The sequence below is a fragment of the Strigops habroptila genome, chromosome 1 (genome assembly GCF_004027225.2).
Source record: "Strigops habroptila isolate Jane chromosome 1, bStrHab1.2.pri, whole genome shotgun sequence".
In the NCBI taxonomy this organism is placed as follows: domain Eukaryota; kingdom Metazoa; phylum Chordata; class Aves; order Psittaciformes; family Psittacidae; genus Strigops; species Strigops habroptila.
Window position 1 is genome coordinate 46748824 of NC_044277.2, and position 27638 is coordinate 46776461.

Below are 27638 nucleotides of genomic sequence, written 5' to 3' on the forward strand. Positions count from 1 at the left end.
TAACACACTGAAGTGGACTGACAGAAACAAGTTTGTAAGTAGTACTGATCCATTTGAGTACCTCACTGTTATGCAAAGATACTCAAAATCTACTTCGAATACTTTTTTTCTTTAAAGGTAGTTTATATGCATAAAGATCAATTTAAAGAAACCAGGGACAAAAGACAACTCAGTAGGCTATGTAAAACAATTCTAATGTACACATACCATAATAAAGCAGAACACTTAACACTGTCTTTCAAAAGCAGGAGAAATTGAACATCAGAACATCACTTCTGCATACCACTATGGTAACTGTCCCCTGGCCTGTAGAGTACAGTCTCCTTTCTTAATGCTTTCCACTCTTGCCCAGCACAAACACCTGACTCGAGGGCTTGGGAGTGTTAGGAAGCTGCAGCAGACTTTTAAGACCCCTCGCTCACTACTTCAGTGCCACCATGATGGGGCTAAGGTGACGAGCAGCCCCAGACACTGCTGCCCTCTCTCACCCTCTCAAGTGAGACCCTGCCACAGAGTCACCAAGAACAATAAGTCCTGCAAGAAGGTACAGACACATAAGGAAGAGGGACCCAGCACCGATCTCTGTCTTTACAGAGAGATTACTCCTTTCAGCCATATTCTCATTCAGAACAACCATTCCAAGGAGCTACACAACCAGAGCAGGAGCTCTGGTTGTGTAGCAGGACCGTCTATTCACAGACAACTTGCAACAGCTCTCCTATTTAGTCATTTGATCTGCTATCTGTTAGGTCTCACTGATCTGTGGATGCAGATCATGAAGGTCGCACTGATATGGATGCAATGATTTGGTACACTACATCTCAGTGCACACAAGGCTCTTGACACCCACTTCACATGATGCTGCCTTAAGAGCCATTTTACTTCACAGCTGCCATTTTCTTCATACATACAAAACATTAATTTGTTTCACATTCAAACCATATAAACGTACTGAATGGCAGAAGAACAGCATTTTCTAAAGTACTACAAAAACCAAAAAAGTGCACAGTTAATCATGTATTAATGTCTGGTAACAACTGTGCTTAAAGTACTGTAAGCACAAAAAGGAACAATTCTAGTATTTTCCTACAGAAGGAAGAGTCCAGCAAGGACGCAAAGGCAGAAGGCTCAAGCTTTTGCAAGGCTGCGTCTTCAAACAATCTGCTCTCTGAAATTACACCTCTTGTCTACACCACACCTTTCTGGTCTGAAAAGTCCTTTGGTACCACTAGCAAAGTCATCCCCCTTCACCAGCCCACAGCCTTCTGCTACGGTGGAACAACAGAACAGCAGCAGCGGTCAAATGCCAAGACAAGAGGTGGCAGGAGAAATCGTTACCAAGAAAACCCAGCTGTGCTGGGGTACAGCACAAAGCAGCATAAGGAAGCCACCTGCAAGGAGAGAGACAGGTTGGCAGCCACCACGTTATTTGCTCCATCTCGCTGTCTAAAGACATAGATAATGTCATGCTTGTTCCACGGGAGCTTCACTATCAATGTGTAAGTCAGTTCTGTCTTGGAATAAAGCAGTAGTATGGACTTAGCACTGCACTACATCCTCCACGGTAGTACTCTTGCCATTGAGGACTCAATACTACACTAACTAAAAAAGCGTGAGACCCAGAAGCTGCGTTAACACTATCAACTCCTCCTGCTGTCAGTTACCTGCGTGCATAAAATGAAACAGGAAGGGGCGGGCAAAACAACATGCACTTAACACAGTTAAAATACAAGTCACAATGTAAGACTTGGAGGGTCAGATGTACTCAGCCACAAGTCCAGCTCTTCAGCTGTTTACAAAAAACTGAAAGGAAAATAAAAAAGACAGGGAACAAACCTATGATGAAGTCAATGCCAAAAACAATAAAACAAATGATGTAGACTTTCAGACTTTGTTAAAAACAAGAAATAAATCGTCTCACCAGTAGATTTTGCACTAGATTCTTCACATTCTGCCCTGTCTCAGGGGCTTGAGGTCCACTAGATGCCAGTTTTATTAACGTAGCAAGAAAATTCTTGCATTTCTTCACATTCTCCAGCATCTCCTAGTGCAGAAATAAAGAGAAGACTGTTAGATGTTGCATTGGCTCTGCAACCTCTGATGAATATAGAGAATGTTAATTAAAAACTTTTTTTTTTCCCCTTACTGTAGAAGCGCTGGTCTGTGCTACTGTTGTGCCCTCTGCTTTCACAGAGACTGCCTTTTGGGAGATAGCTTGTGCAGGTGGTCCTGTAACTGGAAGTTTTACAGGTGTTCCAGTACTCGAAGGCTTTACAGCAGTAACTGTAGTAACACTAGCTGTCGCAGCTGCTGTCTGGAAAGAAAAATTAACACTTTTCAACCAAAGACTAACGTGACAAACATACCGCAGTCTGCTAGTGTACAAGGTAGCACCCTCCCTCCACGCTACTATTTGAAACATAAATAAACAACATTTATCTTTGGTTTTAAGGCTTTGATTCGTGTGCTTTGAGAGGCTCTATTTAATACAGGAAGTGACTGAACTACCACAGCCATAATTTTGTTTTTAAATCAAGAGCAGGGAGGAAAAATGGTAGAGGCTCACCCAGACTGAAGCTTCACCTGCGACTTCAAGTGAAGCAAAGAAAGTAAAGTTGTCTTGAAGAAACCAATATATTAACTTTGCCAGGCTCCTACAGTTTAAGGCTAATGAATGTTGGACAATGCTAAAGCAGGTGATACTACTCTGAAGAAAAATTACGACCTTAAAGTGATTATTTATCTTCCTTTCTTCCCCTGCAGCTCCTCTCCCAATTGCAATATCCCTTACTTCTCCTGTCACATGCACAGTAGGCAACAGACATCGTGTCCACTTTGGAAGGATGCATGTTCCAGCAAAAGCAACCAGGTGAGCAAATGCATCTAACCAGTTCTTCCTGCTTTTCCTTGCGGGCAGCAATTTGGATCTCTCTCTCCTCTGTCCAGACACAAACCCTCACAAAATTCAGTTATGTGGAGACCTCTTTTTAAAATCTTATTAGAATTTACCAACAGATTCAGAAGCTTCAGCAACAGGAGTAATAAAGGTTTAGGAAAAAATAAGAACAAAATTGCCTCTCTCCTTTGCAAACCAGGCTAAATAGTAGTTTCCAGAGGAAAATCTCCTAAACTGAAGTATTTCTACTTCAGATTTTAAAGAAAGAAAAAAACCCACACCAAACCACATCCCAAAATCCCAACACAGTTCTTCTGATACAACGGAATACAATGAATAAAAGATTTTTCCTCTACAACACCTACTACTTTTGATTTCTCAACTTGAACACTAAAAAGCCAGACTGAACCTACAGGTTTACAGAAAAGCAAGAGTTTCAGGTTAGCATTTGAAACCTAAAGTTGGGTGCTGTTTTCCCTCCAATCTTCTCAAGAGGGAAAGTCTGGTTTTGTAGGTGAAATTCTAGGTTGAGATCTGCACAACACAATTGCTTTCACTGACTCTTAACGCACTTAAATGCCCCAGTTTAGTCCAACAATCACAAATTATTACTTGCTAATTGCATTAATGATAAGACAGTAACATAAGAGCCCAACACCCTACCATGGATAAAACAAAAAGCAACCAGAGCACGACAGACATCATGTAGAATATCAAAGGGCGTTTAAGTCTTTCAGGATAGGGAAAATTAATGAACAAACATAAAGCTAAAGCAAAACACTGTCACTTTATTCATTCATTTAGAAATCATATTTTTCCTGGGTGGGTGTCCCCCTCCCCAGGCTGCTGCCAGCTTGACATGAAAGAAGCAGGCAGCCACCAGAAAGCTTTCCAGCTCAAGCTCCCACTGTTGGTAACACTTTAATAGCTCTCTACAGGATCTTTGCCACCACGGCCTCTTCCAAGGATAAGGCTCAACAGCTCTAAGACCGCAGGGAGGCAAACTGGGCACAAGAATCCCGCAAACAGATGGACGGGAGGAAGACGGAAGGGGACAGAGCACAGATCTGCCAAGCTGCAATGCCCTGGGCATTTAAAAGTCGAAAACATGAGGTTTGCAGGAGCTGATCTCTTGCAAATTCCAGCATGTTTACACATCAAGACCAGAACAGCATTTTATCAACTGAGGGAGGGAACAACAGGAAGCCTGCTGGATCCTTTTCCCAGGAAGATGAGTATATGGGAATTAACTTCTGTCATCTGCCCTCAACCTTTTTCACTACTGACAATTCTCATTCTCACTTCGAGCAGCAGAGAAATAGTCGCCACAAAAAATGGCATTAATCCTGCATATTTTGAAGTCATTTCAACAGAAGAAGTGCTCTGCATCTAAATAAAAGTGTCCCAGCATGATGCTAATTAGATACTTTGCAGCTTCGTTACCCCATCTGGGAAGCAGGTAAAAAATAAAAACGTGCAGGTATTTTGTCTAACCTCAGAGCTTAAACATTGAGGAATGTCAAAAAATGGAAATGTTTTTGTAGATGAGGAGAATAATCCTGGAGTCAGCAACTAGACAAGAGTTTTGCAGATGGTAGTGTTTCAATTAGTACGTCACACAGGATAGGAGATACACAACCAAGTCAAGGATAATTTCTGCTCCTGTGTCTCCCACTTTTTGTGATGACATCATGCTTCCACACCAACACTCCTCTCCTGTGACCTCAAAAATCTGTCAAGATTAACATCAGCAAGTTCTTTTTGGACTGATAAATGAACCGCTGACAAGGAAATCAGACCCAAGGGCTCTCCCTTCCCTTCCCCAGACTGAGGATCCTGCAACCTTATGCACAGATTCCCTTGTCAGCACTCTTCTCTTGTCCATCCCAGGGTAAGGAGTGAAGTGGCCCTGTAACGGCAGGATGTATCCATACTGCACCTATTTACTCTTTATTGTATGAGGAGGTTGTACAGAGGACTTTTCAATCCTCTGCAAAACAGAGGGGCTCCAAGGAAACCACTTCAAACAAAACAGCGCTATTAATTTTTCCTACAGTCATCATTCCTGCTATTTAAACCCAGCCCTATGGCTTATTAGAGGTCTTCCAGTTTCTACAACAGAAAAAGATACAGCTTACTCTACTCAGTCGATGTCTACCTCTTTAAATATCTCAGAACAACACAACTAAAATTGGTTACATCAAAACTGAACTAAGAAAGATCAGAAGAACCAAATCAAAGGCAGATATAAGTTAAAAAAGTTAATAGCATGATGAATCTCAATGTTTATCCACACGAGAGTGTGAACATGCCAGCAGATCCATCCATCATCTGATGGATGGCCTTCGCTTCTTCTCCCCAGTGCAAGGGTAGTATAGTTGATGACCTGCTTTTATATCCTAAAGATCTCTATGTACAGATCACAAGCACATGGCTTGCAAGCTAGTATTCCAAAACAAAACTGGGCAAGGGTTATCCATTACTGTTCTTAGACACAAAGCTTATGTTGTTTCCATTCTAAGCAAAATAGAAAATGTATTAAGAGGCATCTGGGTTTTCCCCTCTAGCCCCAGCATTACCCACCTGTAGTGAGAAGAAAATAGATCAGAGCTGTGAGTAGCTTTCAATTGCTGATAAGAACAACAGCAGGAAAATAAATTTTTAAGTCAGACTGTTAGTTACCACTGTCAGGAAACATATCCCCCAATACTTCAAACACCCTCAAGGTCGAGAGCATGGGTTTTTTTGAACGACTGACCCTGCTCATTGGTGCTTGGTCAACAGCTACAGCCCTGTCTTCTTCGAGCTCTTGTTCACAAAAGATATGTACAAGCCAGACTTCTTCCCAATTTCTCCTCCAGATTATGGTAAGAACAGAAAATTTTAGCTGCAGAAAGAAGTAGTTTTCTTTTCATCACACATGTTTATCCAGAACTCTGGTCCCCAAGAACAGAGGATGAACTATATCTGAAAGTCTCATACACTCCACTGAAGAGCTTCTTCAGAAGAGTCCTACAACATTTTTCTCTGAAAAAAGAGAAATAAGACCTAAGAAATGAGACTGTCTATTCACAGTCATATTTGTGGAATTTGTCTACCAAACTCAGTTAGAGAACAGAGGTCTTCAGTTATGACCTTCATTCAGTTTTTAATTAGGGGAAAAAAACCCTACACATGAAAAACAGCTTGACTGGTGCAGACAGCTCATTTTCCACTCAAATCATCTTAGGTATGATTTTTTTCCCCTAAGGAATCAGGGAATCCCAGAAGGCACTAGGAATTCTCCATTTCCCAAAAAAGCTTCAGCCTGAAGAAGCTCTGTCACAGGGTACAAAAGCACTGGAAATGGCTCTCTGAACTGTTTATTTTATCCATTGCTCATGCACTTTCTACTGCAGTGAGATGAGATGATCTGACATGCACTGGCAGAAGCGTAACTAAATTATGCATTTAAAAAAGACATTCAGGAAATAATTTATTGTGAGGACAGAAGTTATCAAGATTACTGAAAAACTTATTACAGTAAGAAATAACAAGAATGCATCTGTATCTTCTTCAGTTCTCTCTGTCACTTATTCCACCACATTATAAAGCTTGCCACCTACCTGTATTACAGCAGGTGGCTGAACAGTAGAAGCCACAGCATTTGGTGTTTGGGATAATGTTTTCACAGAAGTAGCTGATACTTTCTTTAGTAACTGGGTGCCAGAGTTCTTAAAAATAATTAAGAAAAAAATAATTATACATGTGAAGAGAACAGCTGTCAGACAAATCAGTGACAAAACAGACACTGAAGTTAATACCTGTTCTTGTCCAATAAAAACTAAGACACCCACTCCTACAGTAACAATAGGCATCACTCACATAGTCCATATAGTTTAATCACTTTCAACAAAGCTATTTGTCTACCAGTTTAATACTCAAGAACAGATGCAGAGGCATTTAGACACAATGCCTAATCAGAATAAAACAGTTAAAGGATGAGCGTGTTGGCAACAAATATGCAGATGGTCACGTTTTTGTACCCTCTCTTACATGCTGACCACATTAAAAGAGGTGGAAGCAAAAAGCCAGCAGAGCTCAGGGAAGGAGGAACATCCTGGGGACATGGAAAAGGTCCTCAGCTTCACTCAGCCTTAGAGAGGTACACCACCAGAGGACTGCAAGGCTGCAGTTACTAATGCTAACCATTCATGCAGGGGTTTTTTCATTTGGGGTTGTGTGGGGTTTATTTTTGTTGTGGTTGTTTGGGGGTTTTTTTGGGGGGGACAGGGGATAGGAGGGGAGGAGGTGGTGGGTTTTTTTCTTAAAACCCTTTACATCATCATCATCAGGGAGGAACTCCTTAATTTGAACTATACCATATGTAATGGACAGCAGGGTTTTTTTAAAACTGAGAAAGCAAAGCACATGGTGATGCTTATGTGCAAAACCAAACACCATCATGCTGCTCAGAAAGCGTTCAAATGCTTATTTAACCCTCCCTAAACTTCTTTGCAAACCCTGATATAACTACATAACATACAGCTACATCAAATTAAAGCTAAAAGAGGGGTTACCTGTACAGCACATATTCTGATTGCAGGTGTGGTGGTCGGTACAGATGGTCTCACACTTGTGTTATTTTGTGGCTGATTCTGTGCTTGTGCTATTGCTTGTTGAGATACTAGCATTAGCTGGCCACTACTGCTTCTGATAAGAATAGTTCCTGTTGGAGAAAAACATATAGACTGTTAAATATTAAGCAGTATTATGGCTTTCCTATGCCTCTGTGGAAGAAATAACTAGACCACACTGATATGGTAATGTAATATTTAGTTTCTTACTCCAAGGAACAGCTGCCAAGAGATGTAAGAGCAAAGCATACATCAGCTTTACTCTGCATTTTATGACAGAAAACAATTCTTAAAGTCAACAGAAAAACTTAACTAGACAGCCACATCAAAACACTATACGCATACAAGATGCAAAGTGCATCATTTGAGTCAAAAAGATATTTTGGACATTAAAAAGACAGACACACCCCACACACGCACTTTGCAATTACTTTAACGGTAGCTCCTTTAAGCCGTTCTTCAACCTGCAAAATTCATGACCAGTATCACTTGGCTGCCTCTACACATTTTCACTTTCTAGACATCTAGGCACATACTTGGTGAAGATACGGTTTAAAGAAAACCTGCAATGGGAACTGAAGCCTGATTAATATCAGTTCACCTGCCTATATCAAGACAACCCCCATCAGTCAGAGGGCAGTGGTCTCCAATTAAAGCGAAGGCCACATTTGAAGCTGTACCTCTGTCAAGGGTCTGTCCAGAAGCATTAAAATAAATGTTCTTAATCAAAGCAGCTTACAACGAAATAGGGAGATTCCAAGGGGAACGAGAAAAAAAAAAGGGGGGGGGGAGGGGAAGAGACTCTTCTGCCTTGTTTACTTCCTTATGTTTTCCTTTCAAACCTACAGCAATGCCAGCCCATCATGATTCAACTCTTACCACCTTTCTCATACCCCATCAGCTATAACGATAAACAATTAAACAGTTAAACAATGAACATTTCTACTAAAGCTTTCAAGTGAAAAAACACCTTAAGGAGAATCAGTCAGATGCCACAACACAGTCCTACGTTCCCTGCATTTGGAAACCATTCAGCTACCCATGCCTCCTCCTCCTCCTCCTCTATGGGCTAGGCTCTGGAATATCCAGAGTTTCATCAGGGTCACAAACACAAAATGCCAGCTGCATCCCCAGTCTGAACGGCTTCAGATCCTTCAAGGGAGCAGCTATAGAGCATCCTACCTTTTGCTGGTGCCTCACATCTCAACAGCAGCTGCTGCAGAGTCCACCACTAAAACCACCATCCTCTAACACCTCACTTAAAGGCTGTGTTAAACTTTCTTATAAGTTATCCAGTATCTGAAAAATAAAAACCAAACCCAATCTTCTATGCACACTCACGATCTTGCCTAGTGTAAAACAAGGCTGCAGCAATGAAATAGTCTTTTTACTACCTGGTTAGTCTGGAAGCTGTCAAAACATTCTGTACAATACAGCCTAAAACACTGCTTCTGTCTGAGTTTAAGTGAATGCAACAGGAAAAGCCACAAGCTTTGTAAGCTGGGTTTTGTTTAAAAAGAAAAAAGATCAAGCTATAACCACATGCTTAGAAACAGCTTTTCATCCTCCACATCTAAAAACATAAGAGGATATTGCAAGACAACACAAAATATGGTATAAAACTCCAACGTCAACATATTGCAATTTACATAGCACGCATAAACTGAGACTGGAAAAGTAGCATCTAGACATTCCTTCCTTTCTCAAGCAGCCTTTACTAGATGGGGCAGATGCACAAGACAGTTGCATACGCAGAGACATCCTGTTACTCCATCTGACAACTCAGCTTTCTCCTCCTCCACTGAAGTCTTGACTATAATTATATTCAGGTACAGATGGATCTTTTAATTTAATAAATGAATAGCTGTAATCACAGAAAACAGATCAGATTTCTAATTCTCTTTTCATGCTATCTTATTCAGACAGTGATTCGTGGCATACAACTCATCACCAGTCAGAAAAAGGGCAGTTTTTTCCTTGTTCACATTACATGCTCATGCAGATTCTAAGAGAAGAGAGCTGACGATACCACACATTTTGATAGCAATAGCTTTTCTCTCTAGGTCTACATTCAGGATGGCAGAATGTTGCTACTGGAGGTATAAAGGCTTTTCTTTTCTAAGCTTGTTTAAAAATGTTGTTGCTAGCTCTACTCTTTGAGAGGGCATATATAAACTTATCATTTAATTCCTTTAGAGATTTGGAATGCATTAAGTGGTTTGTTTTCATGTATCTGGCTATTTTGTCACTACTCATTAAATTTGTTTTTTAAGCCAAGCTGTCAAAAGCACAATTGTACAATTTCTACTTCTCTGAATCATACTGCATACCAGAAACAGCATCATTGCCAGTCAACTCAATTATAAGGGTTGGAGCTTTTTTCTTGTATTACTCTTCTGAAGTTTCAGTTAACATTTACCAGAGATGGAGACTCTGCCTGAAGAGTATCCCATCCTCTAGTCATTGAGTGGGGGAGAGTTTCCTTGACAAAACTGACTCAAGGGCAATACAGCTAGCAAGCTTATACAAATACAATTCGTATGCAAATTCATGAACATCTCAAAAACAAAAGTAAACAAAAAACAACCACTAAAATATTAACAAGTCTCAGCGGTCCCCTTACATTTTACCATCACCAACAGCACTGCACCCTGAAACATAAATCAACTTTCCTCCTAGTAAAAGGATTAGTCAATGTAAGGACATCCATACTTGATCAGAATACTGTAAAATAACTTTAAGCTTATTCTTGGTGCGTGCATCCACAGAAGTTACCTAAGGCCACTCCAGTAGTTATAGCCTTGATTGGAACACATGACTGTCTACTTCCATGTAAGTTATGGTAAGAACTTGTTCCACTTAGAACAAACATTAATTTCCCTGTATTTGTTCCATTTGGCAGTGTCCTGGGTTCAGCTTAAACCATGACAGGCAGAATTTTTAATATGGTGGCAGAGTTTTCATGTCAGTAGCTCTTCTGACAGCTAGCAAAATTAGAACTCCCAAAATCAACAAACCCAGCATCACAGTAACCTACTAACTGGCTTTTGCAGGCTTAACACTGTAAATTCCTGATATTTGATAGCACAAATAAGGGTGAAAACAAATTTGAAATGGCTGTCATAGTTACAGTTTTGTACAGTGAAGAGCCACAAGACATCACTTCAAGCATGAAACATGATTCCGGGCACTTACAACCTAATGTCATGAAGTGACAGTAAACTGACATGTGGATTGTCTGAAACAGTTTGAAAGCTGTTGAGAATGGCATTTATTTTTTTACTTCTGGTTGCCATAATTTTCGTATACTTTCACAACTTAAAAATACCCCCAATCTTTTGATACGCCCTTTCTGCCTTGAAACAAAAGCAACAACCCAACACTGAAGTCAGTCGTGCAGACTCCAAGAGACACAGAAGGTGTCTTCTGCCAGAAGAAAAAGATCCACGGTATTCAAACCCAATGTCTGAAGTCTCATGCATCACATACATCTGCACAACTTTGAAACAGGGAACAGCAGGTGATGGTAACCTTGAGGTTCTCAATAAAAAGGTCACATAAACAGACTCATGCAGCTACCAAGATAGACTACTGTCAGAAATGAAGATAAGTGCAAGAATCCACATTTTTCACTTGGGGGGAGGAGGGAGAAGATAATATTTCTTATCAAGAGCTGTTACATACACTAGAAAGCAATTTTTGACAAACTAGAAGTGAAAACAGATCAGGTCTTGCAGTCACTGCAACTCCACAGCAAAATGGGGGTTGGGACTGACTTCTGAACAGCTGAAACAATGAAGTTTCAGGTAACACCACTCAGCACAGCATTTAAAACCAGAAAAAGTATCTGCAATCTCTGACCAAAATATCAGCACTAACTGTAGTTACTGAATAGCAATCAGGCATCTTCATAACGCCAAAGGTGCCCTCTTTTAGGCAAGACTTCCAAGAAAGCACTATTTATAGGATAAGGTTTGATAGTTTTACTTAAGTTGTTTCAGAGAACAGGAAAAACTTTCTCACCACTTATGCACTTTGATAGTAAGAGTAAGGCTACAAGGCTGTTCCCATTTTCCGATCACAAACAGAAAACCTGGAGTGACCAGCTACCAGCAGGGATAAATGCTTATATGCTTCACAGGAGGATTCTGGCATCTCACAGATCAACAAACAAGCCCTTTTTACAACGAATTGAGACTTCTGTCTGGATATTCTGCCTGTCCAGCCAAGAAAAAAATCCTTTGGAAAGTTATTTCTTTCTCGATTGCCAGATGAGACAGTTACATTAAAATCAGCTATTTCAGCCCTTTGTTCCCTGCACACCTTCCTTCAGCTGGAATCCTGCTGCAAGTCTGAAGGGGAATGAACTGACAAGCAAACCCCAGCTCAGCTTCCTCCAAAACTACACAAGAGCAGCCACGCTATAGCTTCTCACCTTAAAGAGGTCTCATTGAGACCTATACCCTTTCTCCCCAGTGACCTGACTTCTCCTGGAACAGGGGCTCCAGGAACCATGCCTCCAGAAAGAGTGCCCAGCATCACTCCTGCAAAGCTCAGGCAGCCACCACCTACAACAGCCTCTTCCTAGACATGCCAGTAGTGTGTGCCATGGAAAACCAGAGGCCTTCTATTAAAATTCCATTTGCCGCTCAAACACAAGACACCTCCACTATGAATTTTTGCTGTCCCAGCATCACCAATAAGGAAATCCAGCTTTTTCAGAACTTGTTTATAATACACTTCAAATTTTCTAAGCTGTAGCTGTGTTTAGCATCCAATCCAGAATCAAGAAATACAGGTTAGAAGGAGGAGCAGCTTCCAGATAACCCTTCATTGTAACTACAGACAACCAAAAATTCACCAGAGACATTAACAAAATGCTGTGGGATCATGGCAGAGATCTGTTTATGCCACTGTACATAAGGCCACCTGCATGCGCTTCACTGTAGTTCAGGGAATGGTGTCAAGGAAACCACACTATTGTTAATGTAAGCTGTGCTGCCAACCAAAGCTCAGGGTTTCGTCTAGCAGCACTGCACACCAATGTATCCTAAAAGCATTCCACATAAGGACAACTTTCACCACATAAGACAAGCCTGAGGCTGTTTCTGAAGGGGAATATCCAGAAGGAATCTCTCGAGATGAGCCAGCAGGTGTGCTCCGGTGGAGATACACCACAAGCTGTTACACATGAAGCTGAAGTTGTCAAGTTAAGCCACGACTTCAATTACATGGCTTCCAACAAAACTGCTCAACACAACAGCTCTTTGGACTGCTGGCTGGGGAGCAACATGAGGAAACAAAAAATAAGTCTCTTGCTCCTAAAATAAAGTACAAGCAAGAACTAACTGCATTAGATACAACCCATTTAAGAGAACATAAGTTACAACAGCCGCTTTCAAAGAAGGATAAAATTTCGCATATTTCAAAACAAGGGGTGCCTGCATCAGGTATGTAGCCAACCTCACCACCGTTTACTTTAACACCAATTACAAATACAGGACTAAATGAGACTTTCAGGTCCCAAAACAGTAAGTGAATAACAAAAAATGTTTTAAAACAGTAATGTTTCAGTGCTCTCCATTCCTAAACAAATCTCATTCTTTCAATAAACTATTGAAAATAAAGGGATAGCTTTTAAGGCAGTTACAAAGTAAGACCAAGCTTTAAAGAGGATGTTTTAGCAGAAAACTAAACGGCAACTAGAAAGGAATATTGGTTTTAAGTTTCTTAGCCCAACTAAAGGCATTTAAAAAAAAAAAAAAAAAACCACACAACCATTTTTCCTTCTTCAATCCCATTTATTGAGCCCCACAGAACACATCACTTAAAGTTACAAAAACACACTACAGGGCTGAATAAGACAGTCACTATTAGAGACACAGGGTGTTTAGGCAGTGATCATATCAAGGTATCAAGGTGGTGTTTTGTTGTAGACTGGCTGTAACAGACTGCAAAAGAGGCAGAAAGCGTTAATGAAATGCTGTGAAAGACACAATAGGCAAGCCTGACACTGAAGTGACTTAATTTTTACATTACTTGCATAATCCCTCTAATATGTTGGGGCTGTATGTTTTCAGACAAAGTATGAACATCTCAGAAATCACACTCTGTGCTCTTTCCCTCTGTTCTGGGGAAGTTTCTGTATTAACAGGTCTTTGACTACCTAGTGTGTAGATACTGTAGTCTCACAAATGAGATGCCCAACCCTGAGTTCCAATGAAAGACACCTTGTTTTGCCCACAGATATGTAACTCATTAATTTCCAGGTCAGGAGAAAAGTTCAAAAGGCATAATCCCAGTATGCTTTCATGCCACAACAGAACATAGACAACCTAAATAAAATGCAATACAATGTTATAGCCACAAGTTCACCAAAGAAGTTGACTGCATCTTTCCCAACTGCATAAACACCACACTGAAGATTCTTGTAGATTCTGACCTGCAACTTTTAAGGTTGCACCAGCCTCAGATGTTTGACATTTCAGCTTCTAAAAGCCAGGGACTAACCCTACTCACAGACATCACTATCCAGTTGATAGCACTGTTTCACTAGCATTAATGTCTCCCAGATTGCCTGGGTTGCTGTGAGCAGCTATATAAACCACCACCACCACCCATCCACAACTGTGTCACACCAAGAGCTCCAGGGGCACACAGCCCCAGGGAAGCCTCCAGTAACTCCAGCCTTTCTCTAGCAAGGTTCTGGGCACCAGCTCCTTAGACACCCACTACAGACACAGCCTTGTCAAACACAGGAAGCCAGGAAAGGGATGATGGTATCTCTTCTAGGCAGGATGGAGCAGAGCCTGATAACCTATTGTTTCACATAGTCTGGAATAATGGACACGATGCATCTTTCTGAAGAGCATAAACAATGACCCCTCTCCCTCCCTTCCTCCAGGAACTAGACACCAAGTGCTAAAAATGCAAAAATCTGAAGCAAAGTTTCATACAGTGCTTCATCAGCAAGTCTTATCCAAGCTGTTGGAGGCTAGCTGTTCACCAATGCATTCTGGTGCCCAGACGAGTATCTCTATTTAACAGACTAGCAATTGGGCCCCCGTAGCGCTGATTCCTTTTCACAGAATACAGGCCCATGTTACAGTGTTAAAGAGTTCTCCCTGACTGCATGCACAGTTGAGCTTCATTACTTGAGAATACATTCATATCCACACAATTTTACAGTTATAGTAGGACTCTTGTGCAAAAATATAACTGTCCCAGTTGCAAGGTAGTATATCTTTTATTTATAGCAAACAACAGATGCCCATACCAACCATCTAAAGAAAATCTGGACATTGCATTGATTCTTGGAGGGGCTGTAAATAACTGACAGGTCATAGATGTTTTCTAGGCATGGTTCCAAGATGACACTACTGTTTCTATCCGAACTCAAAGTGTATTTATTACACTCGAATCCCAAGAGGTTTTGGTTTTATTGTGTGTAGGCATATGGGATTCCTGGCCAATCCTGTGTACCACAAGGCAGAGTCTCATTTGATATCGTGAGAACATCTAGCTCTTGTCCTTGGGCTATGTCTTTCAGCAACTGGGATCACTTCCCAACAGCATTTCCCCACCTCATCTTTGTGGTTTGCAACTTTGCTACTTGAGGCTTGGTTGTGTTCCTATCTGGTAATCAGACAGTTCCAGGATTGTCTACAGATAAGATGATGTGACTTAAAAGTTCTCTGGGACCCAGGTTACCTCATGAAGGATCTTCAAATATTTGCAGAGCTGATGGAAGTAAAACAGTCCCTCAAAGGAGTCAAAGTGACACTTCCTTACTTTCAAGACAATTCCTACTGCACTGGAAAAGGCACTGAATCTATACACCACAACTTCTAGTTTGCTGTGTACTCCTAGTATTCACTGGAGTCAAATTCTTTAAATAGCGAGTTAGGTGCTTGGCACATTGCAGCCATATATATATAGTGCATAGCCTCATAAGGACCAGAAGGTATGCTAACACTCTGCACTTATTATTTCTAGAAAACTGTGAGCTATTAAGCTGCTACACAGAAAACTGAAATTTACAGAGTGCTGTAGCGTAAAACTTGATTTTAAAATCAACAGATGCTAAAAACATAACAGCTGCCTTGTTAAAGTTCTAATAAAGAACGACATCAGCCCCCTTGAAATCTATGTCTCCTTTATATAAGAAGAGAATCAACTCAATACAGATTAATTTTGCAATGGAACACTTGTTTCCTTGGTGTTCACATGAGGACCAGCAGAAGGTTGAATTTCACTTAATTTCCTCTAGAAATACATATTCACCTCACTGTTGGATGGATTTTCACTTATTTCTCAGGGAGGCCAAACAAGGGCTTAACACTGAATTTTAACACACTGATTACCACCTAGCTCTAAGTGGGATGGAGCAAACAAAAATTCTTACAGAAGACAGCAAAACCTTCACGGAAGCATTAGCTTCTGCCTACAAGGATACTGTGGAAACCATCATCAAAATTGTGTGATATTTATCAAGTGGCTAGTATGCAAGCCACATATATGAAGGTGGTCTGAATAGACTTACCCCCTCCAGCACACACCATCAGCTGCCCCAAGCAGACTGTCGAGTAAGACATCACCAAGCAGTCAGCTGGACCTGGCACAAGGAACTTTGATTTCCCAGGCAACTCCTACGAGCAGCCAGTACTAACAAAGCCATCTCCTCGGCCTCCACCAAACTGGAAGTGTGCACTAGAAGAGATCTGCAAACACAAGCGCCATCATTACATCTGACTGTTCATAGTTCACTAAATCAATCCGGTAAGATGACTGAGATTCATGAGTTCTCCAGCCTTAACAGACCCTAGATTTTCTCATCAACATCAAGGATCTTCCATCTGCTGCGATTTTTACCCTGCTTCAGTTGTGATCAGAGACTACCAAGACACTGGCGGAAAAGTTAGCAGACTTCGTTCAAAAGGTGACCCAGATGGCAGAACACGCCTTAATCCTGACAATTTGAATAGTAAACCACTGAGAAGCATCTACTGTGATCTCTTCCACTTTGCAATTATACACATTTTTCTTCTAAAGTCACAGTTTTCAGAGAAGTTAGCTTCATGCAAAAAGCCTCTGGGTTTTTGTCTAAGTGGTTTGGGCAGTACTAATTACTCTTCTTTGATAGTCATCAGAAGTTTTGCAACTTTCAGCAACACTCACACAACTGTAACGTATAATCCTACCCAGTAAGTAGAGCACAGATTTCTACCACATGGCATGACAAATACTTGGTTCTCTAAGACAACTTAAAAAAGTATCTGGTACTGCAAACTACTCAATGTGACAACTCATGAGCTTACCTACTTTATCAGCATCTCTGGGAAAAGAATGCTGAAATACAATTAGTATTTTTTCCAGCTGTCACTTGTATGTAGATGATGCCGGCTTTGCTCCTACAAGCTGAGGGGTCTTATAAATACTGCAAAAGCCACAGAAGTCAGACTCACATTCTCTCCCTTCTAAGGATTAAAACAGTTTACTGTTCGCCAACCTGTAGCTGTAATTTTCTGCAATACACTCCAATTGATTGTAAAATCTGAACAGGATTTAACATTAATTTTACTAAGCATCACATTTCAGAGCTTCAGTATTCAGAATGCATTTGGGTTTTGTGAAAACCATAAATCTAGAAGTCAGCTTTATACCTTCTGCCAAGGTTTAAATCTTAATTCCCACAGGGCTGTGCATTTAATGATATGAAGGCATTGTTTTGCTAGACACATTCAGTCCTGAAAGCAAAATCAAGTCCTACAGGGCAGCTGAAATTTCTACTTTCTTACAGCAGAAGGCATTTACTCACTATTTTTTAAGTTTGACTTAGTTCCTCAAGCCTGGGAAAGCTTTGCTGATCCCTCCTCAGAAATAAATAAATAAAGTTGACTGGTATTCCCTAATGTGAAGAGAGAAGTTTGCAAAGAATCTATCTGTATAAACCTGCTAAACAGAGGGTGCTATTGGGATATAAAAGGTTGCAACCATGTATTATTTAGCTCCTACTGGTCATCCTACATAACAAGTATTATGTTCAGACTTCATGAGGTTATCAACATCCAGAAACTACAGACTTGGAAGGATTTTCTAGGGGTTTTTTTTTGTCATGTTGAAACAAGAAATCTTTAGATAGCCTCCTCCTACTTACTCAAACATAATATAAATTAAGCGGTATTTTAAAATCAGCACTTCTTCCTATTCCAAAGTGAGAATATGAAAATAACAAATTCCTCATGTGGTTTTACAACCGAGACATAGCTAGAACATGAAGAGGGAGATTAGGAGTACTGCTCTTGAGAGGTACTAGGCCAACTTCAAAAGCAGAAGGCAGCATCATCCAGATGTTCACCAGCCCTTCTATATCCAATTAAGAGAAACCTGATGAGATCAGGCTCTGTACCCCCCCGTAGCAGTTTTGGGATACCCACATCAGTTCTCTCCCTCCCACCCGCAGGTGTCTGCATGCCAACTGCATGCCTCCTGCCACGCAGCCCTGGCCACCTGCCACGAGCAGCGGCCCTGCCTTCTGAGCAGTTACCCACTATCAGCTTCGATAAGCTGCAGGCAGTGGAAAACCTGCCAGGGACAAGGCAAAACATCCAACGAAGACAAACAAGTCACACACAGAAACCAAGGACCTGTACCTGCTGCCATCCCCCTCCAAGTCAGGTGCCAGGGAAACTTTATACAGCGGCCATGCCTTGAACCAGCTTACTAGTGCAAATACAGGCAGACACAGGGCAACTTCTCTTTGCTGACCCCACACTTGTTCAGGCCCATTGGTGTTAGCAATAACAGAAAGCATAAAACAGAAACAAACACACCAGAAGCAGCTGATGCTACAGTGAAGAACGCTGGCAGTTGCTCTCATAGCCCTGACAGCAGCAGCAGTGGGATCAGGTATGTTTTTTGAAGAGCTTCCTGATGTAAGCAGATTCTACGGTAACAGTGGTGGATCCCTAGCATCCAGTCGAGTCCTGTGTTGCTTTATCCCTCCACAAGAGAAGCAGATAGATCTGCTAAACATCCTCTGAATGCCTGCCTGGACATTCCAGGGCCAGGGATAGAATGAATGCTACAAGAACAGACACAGAAGTGACAAAAAACTACGTCAAGGAAAGTAAAGAAGAAATGAAACCAAGGAACAACATTGTGTTATTTTTATGTTCTTGCTCTACCTTCCATGTCTCCAAAGTGGTGCAGGGCCCAAAGACACCAAGATGAGATAAAGACATTTGTCATGCCCCATGGAAAACTTGTCACTCCTTCCCCTTCCCAAGCCTTTAACTATTTCTTCCTGTTAACAGCACAGCCAAACCATTTTTCCTCCCAACATTAAGCTCAAGCTAGGAAAGGACCCAATTTGTTAAGCAGATGGTCCGTGACACAAGACATTTGCAGTTTTGCAAGCATGAGCACAGACCACACGACCAGCAGAACTCAGGACTGAAGCAGTACTGCACTCACCATGCCACTCTGCTCGCTGCCAGCACCACAGACTGCTACAGGCCTTCTGAAATGCTGCTATCATGTTCTTGTCAACAAAAAGGGCAACTAAGGAAGGATTCCTTTGGTAGATCATACAAATTCCCTCAATTTAAGAAGATACAGCCCAACCATTCAGTCTATGAGCTGACAGTATGCCAGGTCAAAATGCCACAACCAAACCTTCAAGGCACAATCTGTCCACCTGAGGGTGTATCAGGACATGGTCCCCTGCTGGAGGCCTACTGAGTGCTAAAACCGCTGCTGGTGGCCAGACATGAGCCAGGGCTGGACTTAACACCTCCTGACTGCTGGCACAGGAAATACCCTCAGGGTGAAGGAGGATGCACTGGTCTAAGCACTCGGCTACTCAGCTGAAACCTGGCACTTTGTAGAGGAAAACACTGGAAGGTGATGGGCTGGATCTTCAAAGGCCATGTCTCCTCTACACAGCACTGCAGCAGCTACTTAGGAAGGAGAAAAAATAACCGTTACAGCTGAACCCAGGACAGTGACAAAAACCCCTTGTTACTCATGAGCAAGCCTGGGTCCTGTGAGACCTGGAGAACTTGCAAAGCTCAATGATCCTACCTGCATAACTGGGTAAAGTGGCACAGGGCAGAGGGACAATCTGTGCTCAGAGAAGTGAAAAGTCATACCGGTCATCTGCCCTTCCCAACTCCTGGCTTTATTCTGGGCAAAAGGGAGGGGGAGGTAGAGATGGAAGAGAAAGAACAGTCTAAATCCATGACTCTGCTGCCCTCCAAGCCAGGGTGACAAACACAGCTCCCTTGATGCCCTGCCCTCCCCAGACTGCAGCCCTGTAGAAGCAGGAGCAACGCCTGCTCCGGGTCACAAGCCATTCATGACTATTTCAGGATGACCAGTAAGGGCAGTACTGTCCAGCCTTCCTCCGAACAAGCCAGTTCAAGTACCTTCCTTTAAAACTCAGGGGGAGGATGCCTTCTGTATGCATTTTTCTTAGCAGGTGCCCCAGGTTCAATGCCGCGACTTTAAAGCCAAGTGCATTCTCCCTTTTCTATTTTATGCTGCTTAGCTAGAGATTTTGCAGTTTATTTGAAACAAAATCTTTCAAAGCCTAAAAGTTTGTTGGTTTATTCTGCTTCCTTTTTTAAAGAGGTTAACACTTGTAGCTTTAATGCTATTCATCTTGCATTTATATTTCTGAATGATTTTATTATTCATTATATATTTAATCCACATAGAAGATGGAGGTGGAATCCTAATGTTTACTCCAGCCAGAATGCATTTTTACATTGTCCTTAGGACAATTAATTTAGACAAGTTTCCCTGAAACACTGATCCATTTGCGATCTGACAACTTCTGTGCTCCTTCTGGAGCAGCAAACTCCATACAGCTACACTGACAATGCTGCACAGTACCAACACCTCTCACCTTCCAATACAAAGTCTGCTCATTTTGCTTCTTGTCCCAGGAGGAAGGAAAATAAGCTGATGCAACCAAGGGGTAATGCTACTTTTATTACACCTGCCTACTGCCACGATACAAGTCAGATGACAGTCAGCAGCATTCCTTGATGCAATCAGCCCCAAGCTACTAGAGAAAGCAAAAGTTTTGCTAATTTACAGTTCCCAAATTATAAGCAACTCGCACTAGCATTCACCCCCATGGAATGATGTTTAATTGGATGTTGATACATTGCAGAAAATGAAGTATTAGATACAAAACACGAAGATCTGGGGAGACCTACTACTAAAGAACTAATATATTTCCATCACGATTCATTTCAGAAGAAAGTTGGCAAGTATTTAGCCTCATCCTTGACTGCTGACTGCTCAGACATTATAGCATCATCATGTGAGTGCTGGGAAATCTACAGTGAAACTTACTGATTAAAAATATTTATTTTTCTAATTACATTAGCATTATATATTTCCTTGAGAGCTGCACGTCTTTGATAAAGATGGGGAGGGAGGGGAGAGAACAGAAAGAATGAAAGAAAAAAATGAACACAAAAATGCAAATATGCACCAGCAGCACAGGAATTAAACGTAAAACCAGTCATCCTTTTAGGCAACATCCTACCTGAAAGTAATTGCAACAGATTGCTCCAACAAAGGAACCATCCTGGCAAGAAATAATTATAGCAACAAAAGGCAATCAAGTGATTACATATCTTGGGGTCTCAATATAGCGAGACCAAGACCGGTGGAATCAAATTCACTTTTTTGGGTTTTGGGTTTTTTTTTAAAAAGCATTTAAATACAGGCTGACAGGGAAGTTTAGAAGGGACAGCACCTTCTTCCTCTTGTGAGACAGTGCAGGTGGGAGCCCTGGCTCACCCTCTGCTGCTATCCCAGGTTATCAAGCCATCTTTATCAGCACTACACAATTCCTACATTAGTATTTTCTTTGCTGCTGCTCCAGTAACACTTCACATCGGCCTGGCTGTAACAGTGAGAACGATTCCAGCAGGACAGCTTGCTTGGAGGGGGACTAAGAGCCGTATGACTCACAGTGGGAACAGAGTTACTTTGCAGTCAATCTCTAACACACGCTCCCACTTCTCCGTGTTACTCGTTCACCCGAGTTCCACGAAAGCCTAGATTTAGTCTTTTCCAAGTCACAAATTAAAGCAACTTAGCCGCCGTTTTTTTGCTTAGTCCTCCTGCTCCTCGTGCTATCCAGCAAAGGAAAAAAAGTTGCCTTAATCCAGAGACTTCCAGATCCATTCCTCCACATACGCTATAAGCATACCCAGTGCTTCACCCATTCCCGCCTCCTGTGCCCTGCAGGACAGCCGAACACCCCAATTCCCACAAGTTCGGTGCAGAACAGCAACTCGTCCCAAACTTTCGGCACAGCCCTTGTACACCCCTCCCGCCGCAGGGGCTGCCGTTCCCGCGCCGCCTCGTCCGCCCGTCTTTCGCTACGGCTCGTCCCCAGCACCAAGGGCAGGGTGGCTGCCCCTCCATCCTCCCGACTCGCTCCCAGGCAGCGAGGAGCGCGACATGCCCGCTCAGTCGCGACACAGAGTCACTCACCTGGAGACAGCTGGAAGTTGGCCGGTAACTGGAGGGTGGCCGCGGGCGGACCCTTGGGTGCCACCGGCCGCGGGCCCCCGCTGGCGACCACCCGCACCGCCGGGGCGCCCCCGGTGCCAGCCGCCAGCCGCGGCGGCTGCGGGGCGGTGGAGGGCGCCGGGCCGCCGGGGACATTGGCGGCGGGGCTGTCCGCGGCGGGCGGCGCAGCGGCGGCGGCCGCCTGCTCCGGGTGCCCGCCGGGCATCAGCCTGACGGGGGCCGCCGCCGAGGTGCTCATGGAGGAGGAGCAGGCGAGGGGATGAGGGGCGGCCGCGTCGCGTAGAGCCCCGCGCCGCCCCGCAGCATCGCGGGCGGGGGACGCTCAGGCGCTGCCCCGGCCGCCGGCTCGCTCGGGCAAACACATGGTGGCCGCGCTCTGCCGGCTCCGGGCGCCGCGCACGTGGGCCCGGCCTCCCCTGCCGGCGGCGGGAGGGAGGGAGGGCGGGAGAGGACGGGCCGAGGGCGGGCCCACACCACCGGGCGCGACTTACTGCGGCGGCGCTGGGCCCGGCCCCGCCGCCCCTTAGAACCCGCCCGCCCGCGGTGTTTATCGAGCCACGCGGTGCCAGCGCCCAGCTCTCCCGTCCCGGCTGAGGGCAAGGTGGCGGCAGCGCGGGTGTCCCGGGGGCGGCGGCGTGCTGGACGGGGAGGGTCTCCCCACAGGGAGACGGGGCGGCGCAGCCCGCCCCCGCGCCGCGGGACCCGGCTGCGTCCCCGCCTGCGCCCGTGGCGCAGGTTTTAGTGTTTTGGGCAGGTAAAGGCGGGCGCTGTGCCTGCGGCCGGCCGCCTCCCTGCGGCACACCCGGGCTGCAGGTGTCCTGCGCTGCCTCTGGTAACGGGAGTGCCAGCGACTGCAGGCGGTACCCGTGTTGCGATAGGCTCAGGAGCGCGGCTGAACTTGCCGGCAGGTCGAAAAGGCGAGAGCAGCGCGTACCTGTGAGGAGGAAGGGGACAGAGATGTCCCGTTTGACCTTCAGGCCCAGGGCTGAGGAGGGACGTGCCACCTGCTTCCCCTGTAAAACGATGGCAGTGGTTACAGGACACATACAACACAGCATTTAAAGTCAATAGAGTATAACTGAAAGTCTTTGCTCGTTTGATTGGGATGTCAGCATGACCTTCGGTAATTCAGTTTTGAGGGTTTTGTGTATCATAGCCAAGTTTAGGCTAAATTCCAGTAGGTTTTGAAGGATGCTTATGCACTTGTTTCTCTTTACTCATAAAACTTAAGGGGCATTGCCCATATGCCCAAATTGAGCACAGTATTAAAGGGATTATAAAGACCAAGGCCTGTGGTACAAAAAACCAAAGTCCAACAAAATGTTGGGAGAGAAAAAAATAATTTTCCTTTTGATTACCCTTGTATTAAACATCCTTTGAAACTACATTTTTCAGGTAGAAACAGAGACAAGAAAATCTAATACTTGACGATACGCTGAAAATAATGTAAAATGTGAACAGAATGCAAGAACTCGCACAACCTTTTTTGCCATGCCCCAATAGATGAGCCATGCCCAAATAGGTGTAGTTCCATGCTCTGCTGCTTTGTGAGATTGCGGGAGCAAACGAAACACTCCTCTCCTTGACCATTTCCTTTCATAGTCTTGCTCGCCTTCATAGCATCACTGCTTTAAAATGCAATCAGCAGCAACTGATACAGCTACAGAACAGAAAACGCTTGAGATGAGAACTGAAAGCATATGGCCACATTAATTTCCAGTGCAGTCATAACACAGTCAGCTGTACCCTCCCAAACTCCACTAGTACTGGTAACAACAGGCATGAAGATAAGTCACATGGACCAGCAGGATAAGTGCCTTAATCTTTTACATGCATGTAAAGCTTGCCCTACCATGCTTTCACCACTATTGCTACCCTGGTAGCTTTGACAGGTTGCAGAAAGTGCAGCTATCACACCTGCATTCACAACATACCAGGTAAGAAACACTGTGCCACTCAAGCCTATATGCAGGAACACAAAAAACCAACCCTATTTATGATCCAACCACAGTGTTTGCACTTTCACAAAGCATCCCTTTTCCCTCATCACTGCAGCTCTTGCCTTGTCTCAGCTCTCACTGTAGCTACTGTTCCAAAACAAACTCTTCCCAAAATCCCAAAGAGGTGACAGCAGCAGCAATGGTTACAGTTCCCAAGAGTGAGAGCAAGTGATATGGTAACACAGGAGGGAGGCAGTCTCTGTACCCCTTAGAGCTCTGCCAAGTCTGAGCAAATTACATTACTTCTTAACACATAGGAAGCTGCATTACACACACAGAGTGAAATCCAGGGTACAGTGAGTTACCTCCCACCTGCCAAAGGATGCTCAGAGACCAGGAAACATGGAAGCTGCAGTTCCAGCAAAGACCAACAGTGACAGATAGCAGGAGGAGGAGGAATGTGCAAGGGGAAGCACACTGCCCACTCTTATTGGACTTCAGAAGAACAAGAGTTGGCTTATTACTTAAGGCCAAGTTTTTCCTCTTCTTGGGGCCATTCAGCTTCTGAAGGAATCTCTGAAATCCCCATGCAAGTGATCAGGAGTGAAAGCGTATCTGGAAGAGACAAAAAGAAAGAGCTGAAAGAGACAGAAGTGTATGCACTAAAGCTGCAAGGCACAGCAGAATGTGAAAAGAGAAGTCGAAAATACAGCATAGTGAAAGAAAAACACATGGAGGCTGCAAAAGAGGCAAAGGAAGTTATACAAAAGACAACATGGGAAAAGGTATAGCACAATGATAATAAAGAGAAAAGAAAAGCTAACCAGTGCACAAGGCCCAGAAGATTTAGAAATACGCATATCTGAAAAAAATACTGCGCTGACAAAGTGCCGTAAGTGTCCTCTCCAAATGAAGCAGGTGCACCCATCATTCCATGAAACTGCACAGGAAATAAAAGGAAGAGTCCTTTTTCCACACTAGAAAAATGCGTTACAATAGAGGACTGAATATTACTAGTATGCAGTCTTTATTACCCAAGCTAAGAGAAATGCAAGGAATAACAAATCTGGAATTTTTTAAGCATTTTCATAACAGGTTACAGCACATGAAGGAAAGTTACTTTTGTCAATACCTTAAGTTTGTTGGTTTTATTTCTAAATGATCTTTATTTTCTTGGGTGGCTGCTACGACCAAAGAAAACCCATGCATTGAAAAACTGAATTAAGTCATCATCTTGTCTGCAGCTTTCCCTCCCTGCCGCGGCCTTGTCCAGGAGATACTGATGAACATGGTGACTGCTTCTCGAAGTCAGACGAAGATACATCAAGTGTTCATTCCATGAATGCCCAGGCTTGGCAAATTGACTTTTGCTTTGCTTTGCTACTTCAGATAACCAATGAATGGATTAATCTGACACACAGAATTATCTTCTTTATCGTCCGGGCATAGGAAAGCATTACTGCAGACAACAGTTCAGATTTCCTCCCCAGGAGTCATTAGATTATATACTGCCTGGAGTTTGGTCTGTGTAACCTGTTTCAACAGCCAAGACCTATACAGCACACACTTAATCAGTCTCTGCTGTTCTAAGCTTTCTTGAGGCTTTCAAATAGCATATTTGAAACCAACCATCCACCCTCCAAAATTTCTGTCCAGACAGCAGGTCTTAACTCTTCCAAAGATGGACCTTAATAAAGTCCTTAAGATCTTAAGTTAGTTTCACATCCAGTGCTTTGGTTTCAATTTCCTACAACCCTAATAAATCCATCTAATATGCTTTAGGGTTTTTAACCTGTCAGTGATCCTATTTACAAAAGTTTTATTTCCCCCGATTGATAAATCATTAAATACAACCAGTAAATTAGCTGGAATGGGAAACTTGTAATATTTGCCTTAAGCTTTTCTTAAATGACAGAGTTGGCAGCACTATGGAATTAACTTAAGCATGTAACAGCAACATAAAGGGAAGAAAAAGGTGTGAAGATTTAATCTCATTAGTTAAAATAGTTAATTTTAATGGGAAAAAAAATAAAAGCTTATCATGAAACAATTTAAATAGTAACAAAGAACACTTGCTCTTCAGGAAAAGATACTGAAATAAATGAGATACTGTAGTTAAGAGCAGTAAAATTTACAGAATGGAAAATTTCCTTAAAAAAAGTAAATAAATGAGAATGGGTTAACTGGAGGTGCCAGAATAGAAGATATGACCAAAAAGATTAAGTCATGGGAACACAGTTGCAAATGTAAATTTATTTATTAATTAAAACAACAAAGTGAAATCACAGCTGGGTATTTAATATCCTCAGTAACCCCACCCCTCCATTAAGTTTGCAATTTGAGTAGATTTATTTTTTTTACTTTATAGTCAGTGTTGCAGTCTGCTCTGTTTTTTCTGTCTCAACTGATGATCTTTTATGGAGGCGCCACCTTCTTTTGGACATTCAGGTCACAAACCAAGCATCACAGTTATATAAGTCAAACTTTTTGTTCCACGGGGTACAATACACTGTGGCTTTTAAAACCTTATACAACATTTAAAACTACATCAGGAAGGTACAACAAAAGAATTAGGCATATACTTTTACATTGTTCTAAGCCATAAAGCTTGGGTGACTATACTGACCTACTCATAACAAGAGAGCTAACTGAACAGGGAGCTTAGCCATGCAGTGAGGCACCTTACGTCCCAGCAGAGGAAAGCCTACCTGCCTGTTTGTTTGGGAAACCTGAAGCTACATCATGAAGCCACAGGAGTGATCTGATGAGGTTGGGAGGGTCAGGGAAGCACCCACACTTCACAGGCTAGGCTTTAAGTGACAGAGAAAGAAGGGAGGAATGGGTACAAGCAATAGAAATGGGTAGCTGAAAATAGACAGTAACGGAGAATAAGTTAAAATCATAGATCACAGAATGTTTTGGGTTAGAAGGGACTAAGATCATCTCATTGATCATCTAATTCGAACCCCCCTGCCATGGGCAGGGACACCTTCCGCTATACCAGCTTGCTCGAAGCCTTGTCCAACCTGGCCTTGAACACTTCCAGGGAAAGGCTTAGCCATTGGGCACAAATTCTCAATGGAACAGAGAAAGTAATAAATAAATAAATAAATAAATAACCTAAGACTTAATATTTTAAGACTTACATAACTGTATTTATAAGTTGTACTTGCTGTTAGGTATAATTCACTAAAAGCAAGCAGGTTTATCACTGCAGCTGCAGTGGCCTGTAATAATACAGCATTATGTAAAGTGACAGTGCTAATCCATTTGTCATGGGTTACATGACATTTTTTCCTACTTGTACAGGGTTACAACACTTAGTAAATGAAACAGAACATAAATCAGAACTTCACTGGACTTATAATTATCCCATTTGCAAAAAGTTACAGAATCATAGAATTTCTCAAGTCAGAAGGGACCCATAAGGATCATTGAGTCCTGTACCCTGCTCCTCACAGGATGACCTAAAACCAAACCATATGACTAAGAGTGTTGTCCAGACGCTCCTTGAACTGACAGGCTTGGTGCCATGATCACTTCCCTGGGGAGCCTGTTGCAGTGACAGACCACCTTCTCAGTGAAGTTACGGTAGAAAAGGGGATTAAAATGTTGGGGTTCTGACAG

General features: G+C 42.9%; 1 protein-coding gene across 1 annotated transcript in view; it reads right to left on the bottom strand.

Annotated features, from left to right (window-relative positions):
- Positions 1 to 22309, bottom strand: part of TAF4B (TATA-box binding protein associated factor 4b) — a 72046-nt gene extending 49737 nt beyond the window's left edge. The window contains exons 1-5 of the mRNA XM_030475792.1: positions 22033 to 22309; positions 7456 to 7604; positions 6502 to 6609; positions 2147 to 2314; positions 1922 to 2044 (exon numbers count right to left, since the gene is read on the bottom strand). Of these exons, the coding sequence (XP_030331652.1) occupies positions 1922 to 2044; positions 2147 to 2314; positions 6502 to 6609; positions 7456 to 7604; positions 22033 to 22309 (825 nt within the window). The remainder of the gene's footprint in view (positions 1 to 1921; positions 2045 to 2146; positions 2315 to 6501; positions 6610 to 7455; positions 7605 to 22032) is intronic.
- Between the last annotated feature and the right edge of the window lie 5329 nt (positions 22310 to 27638).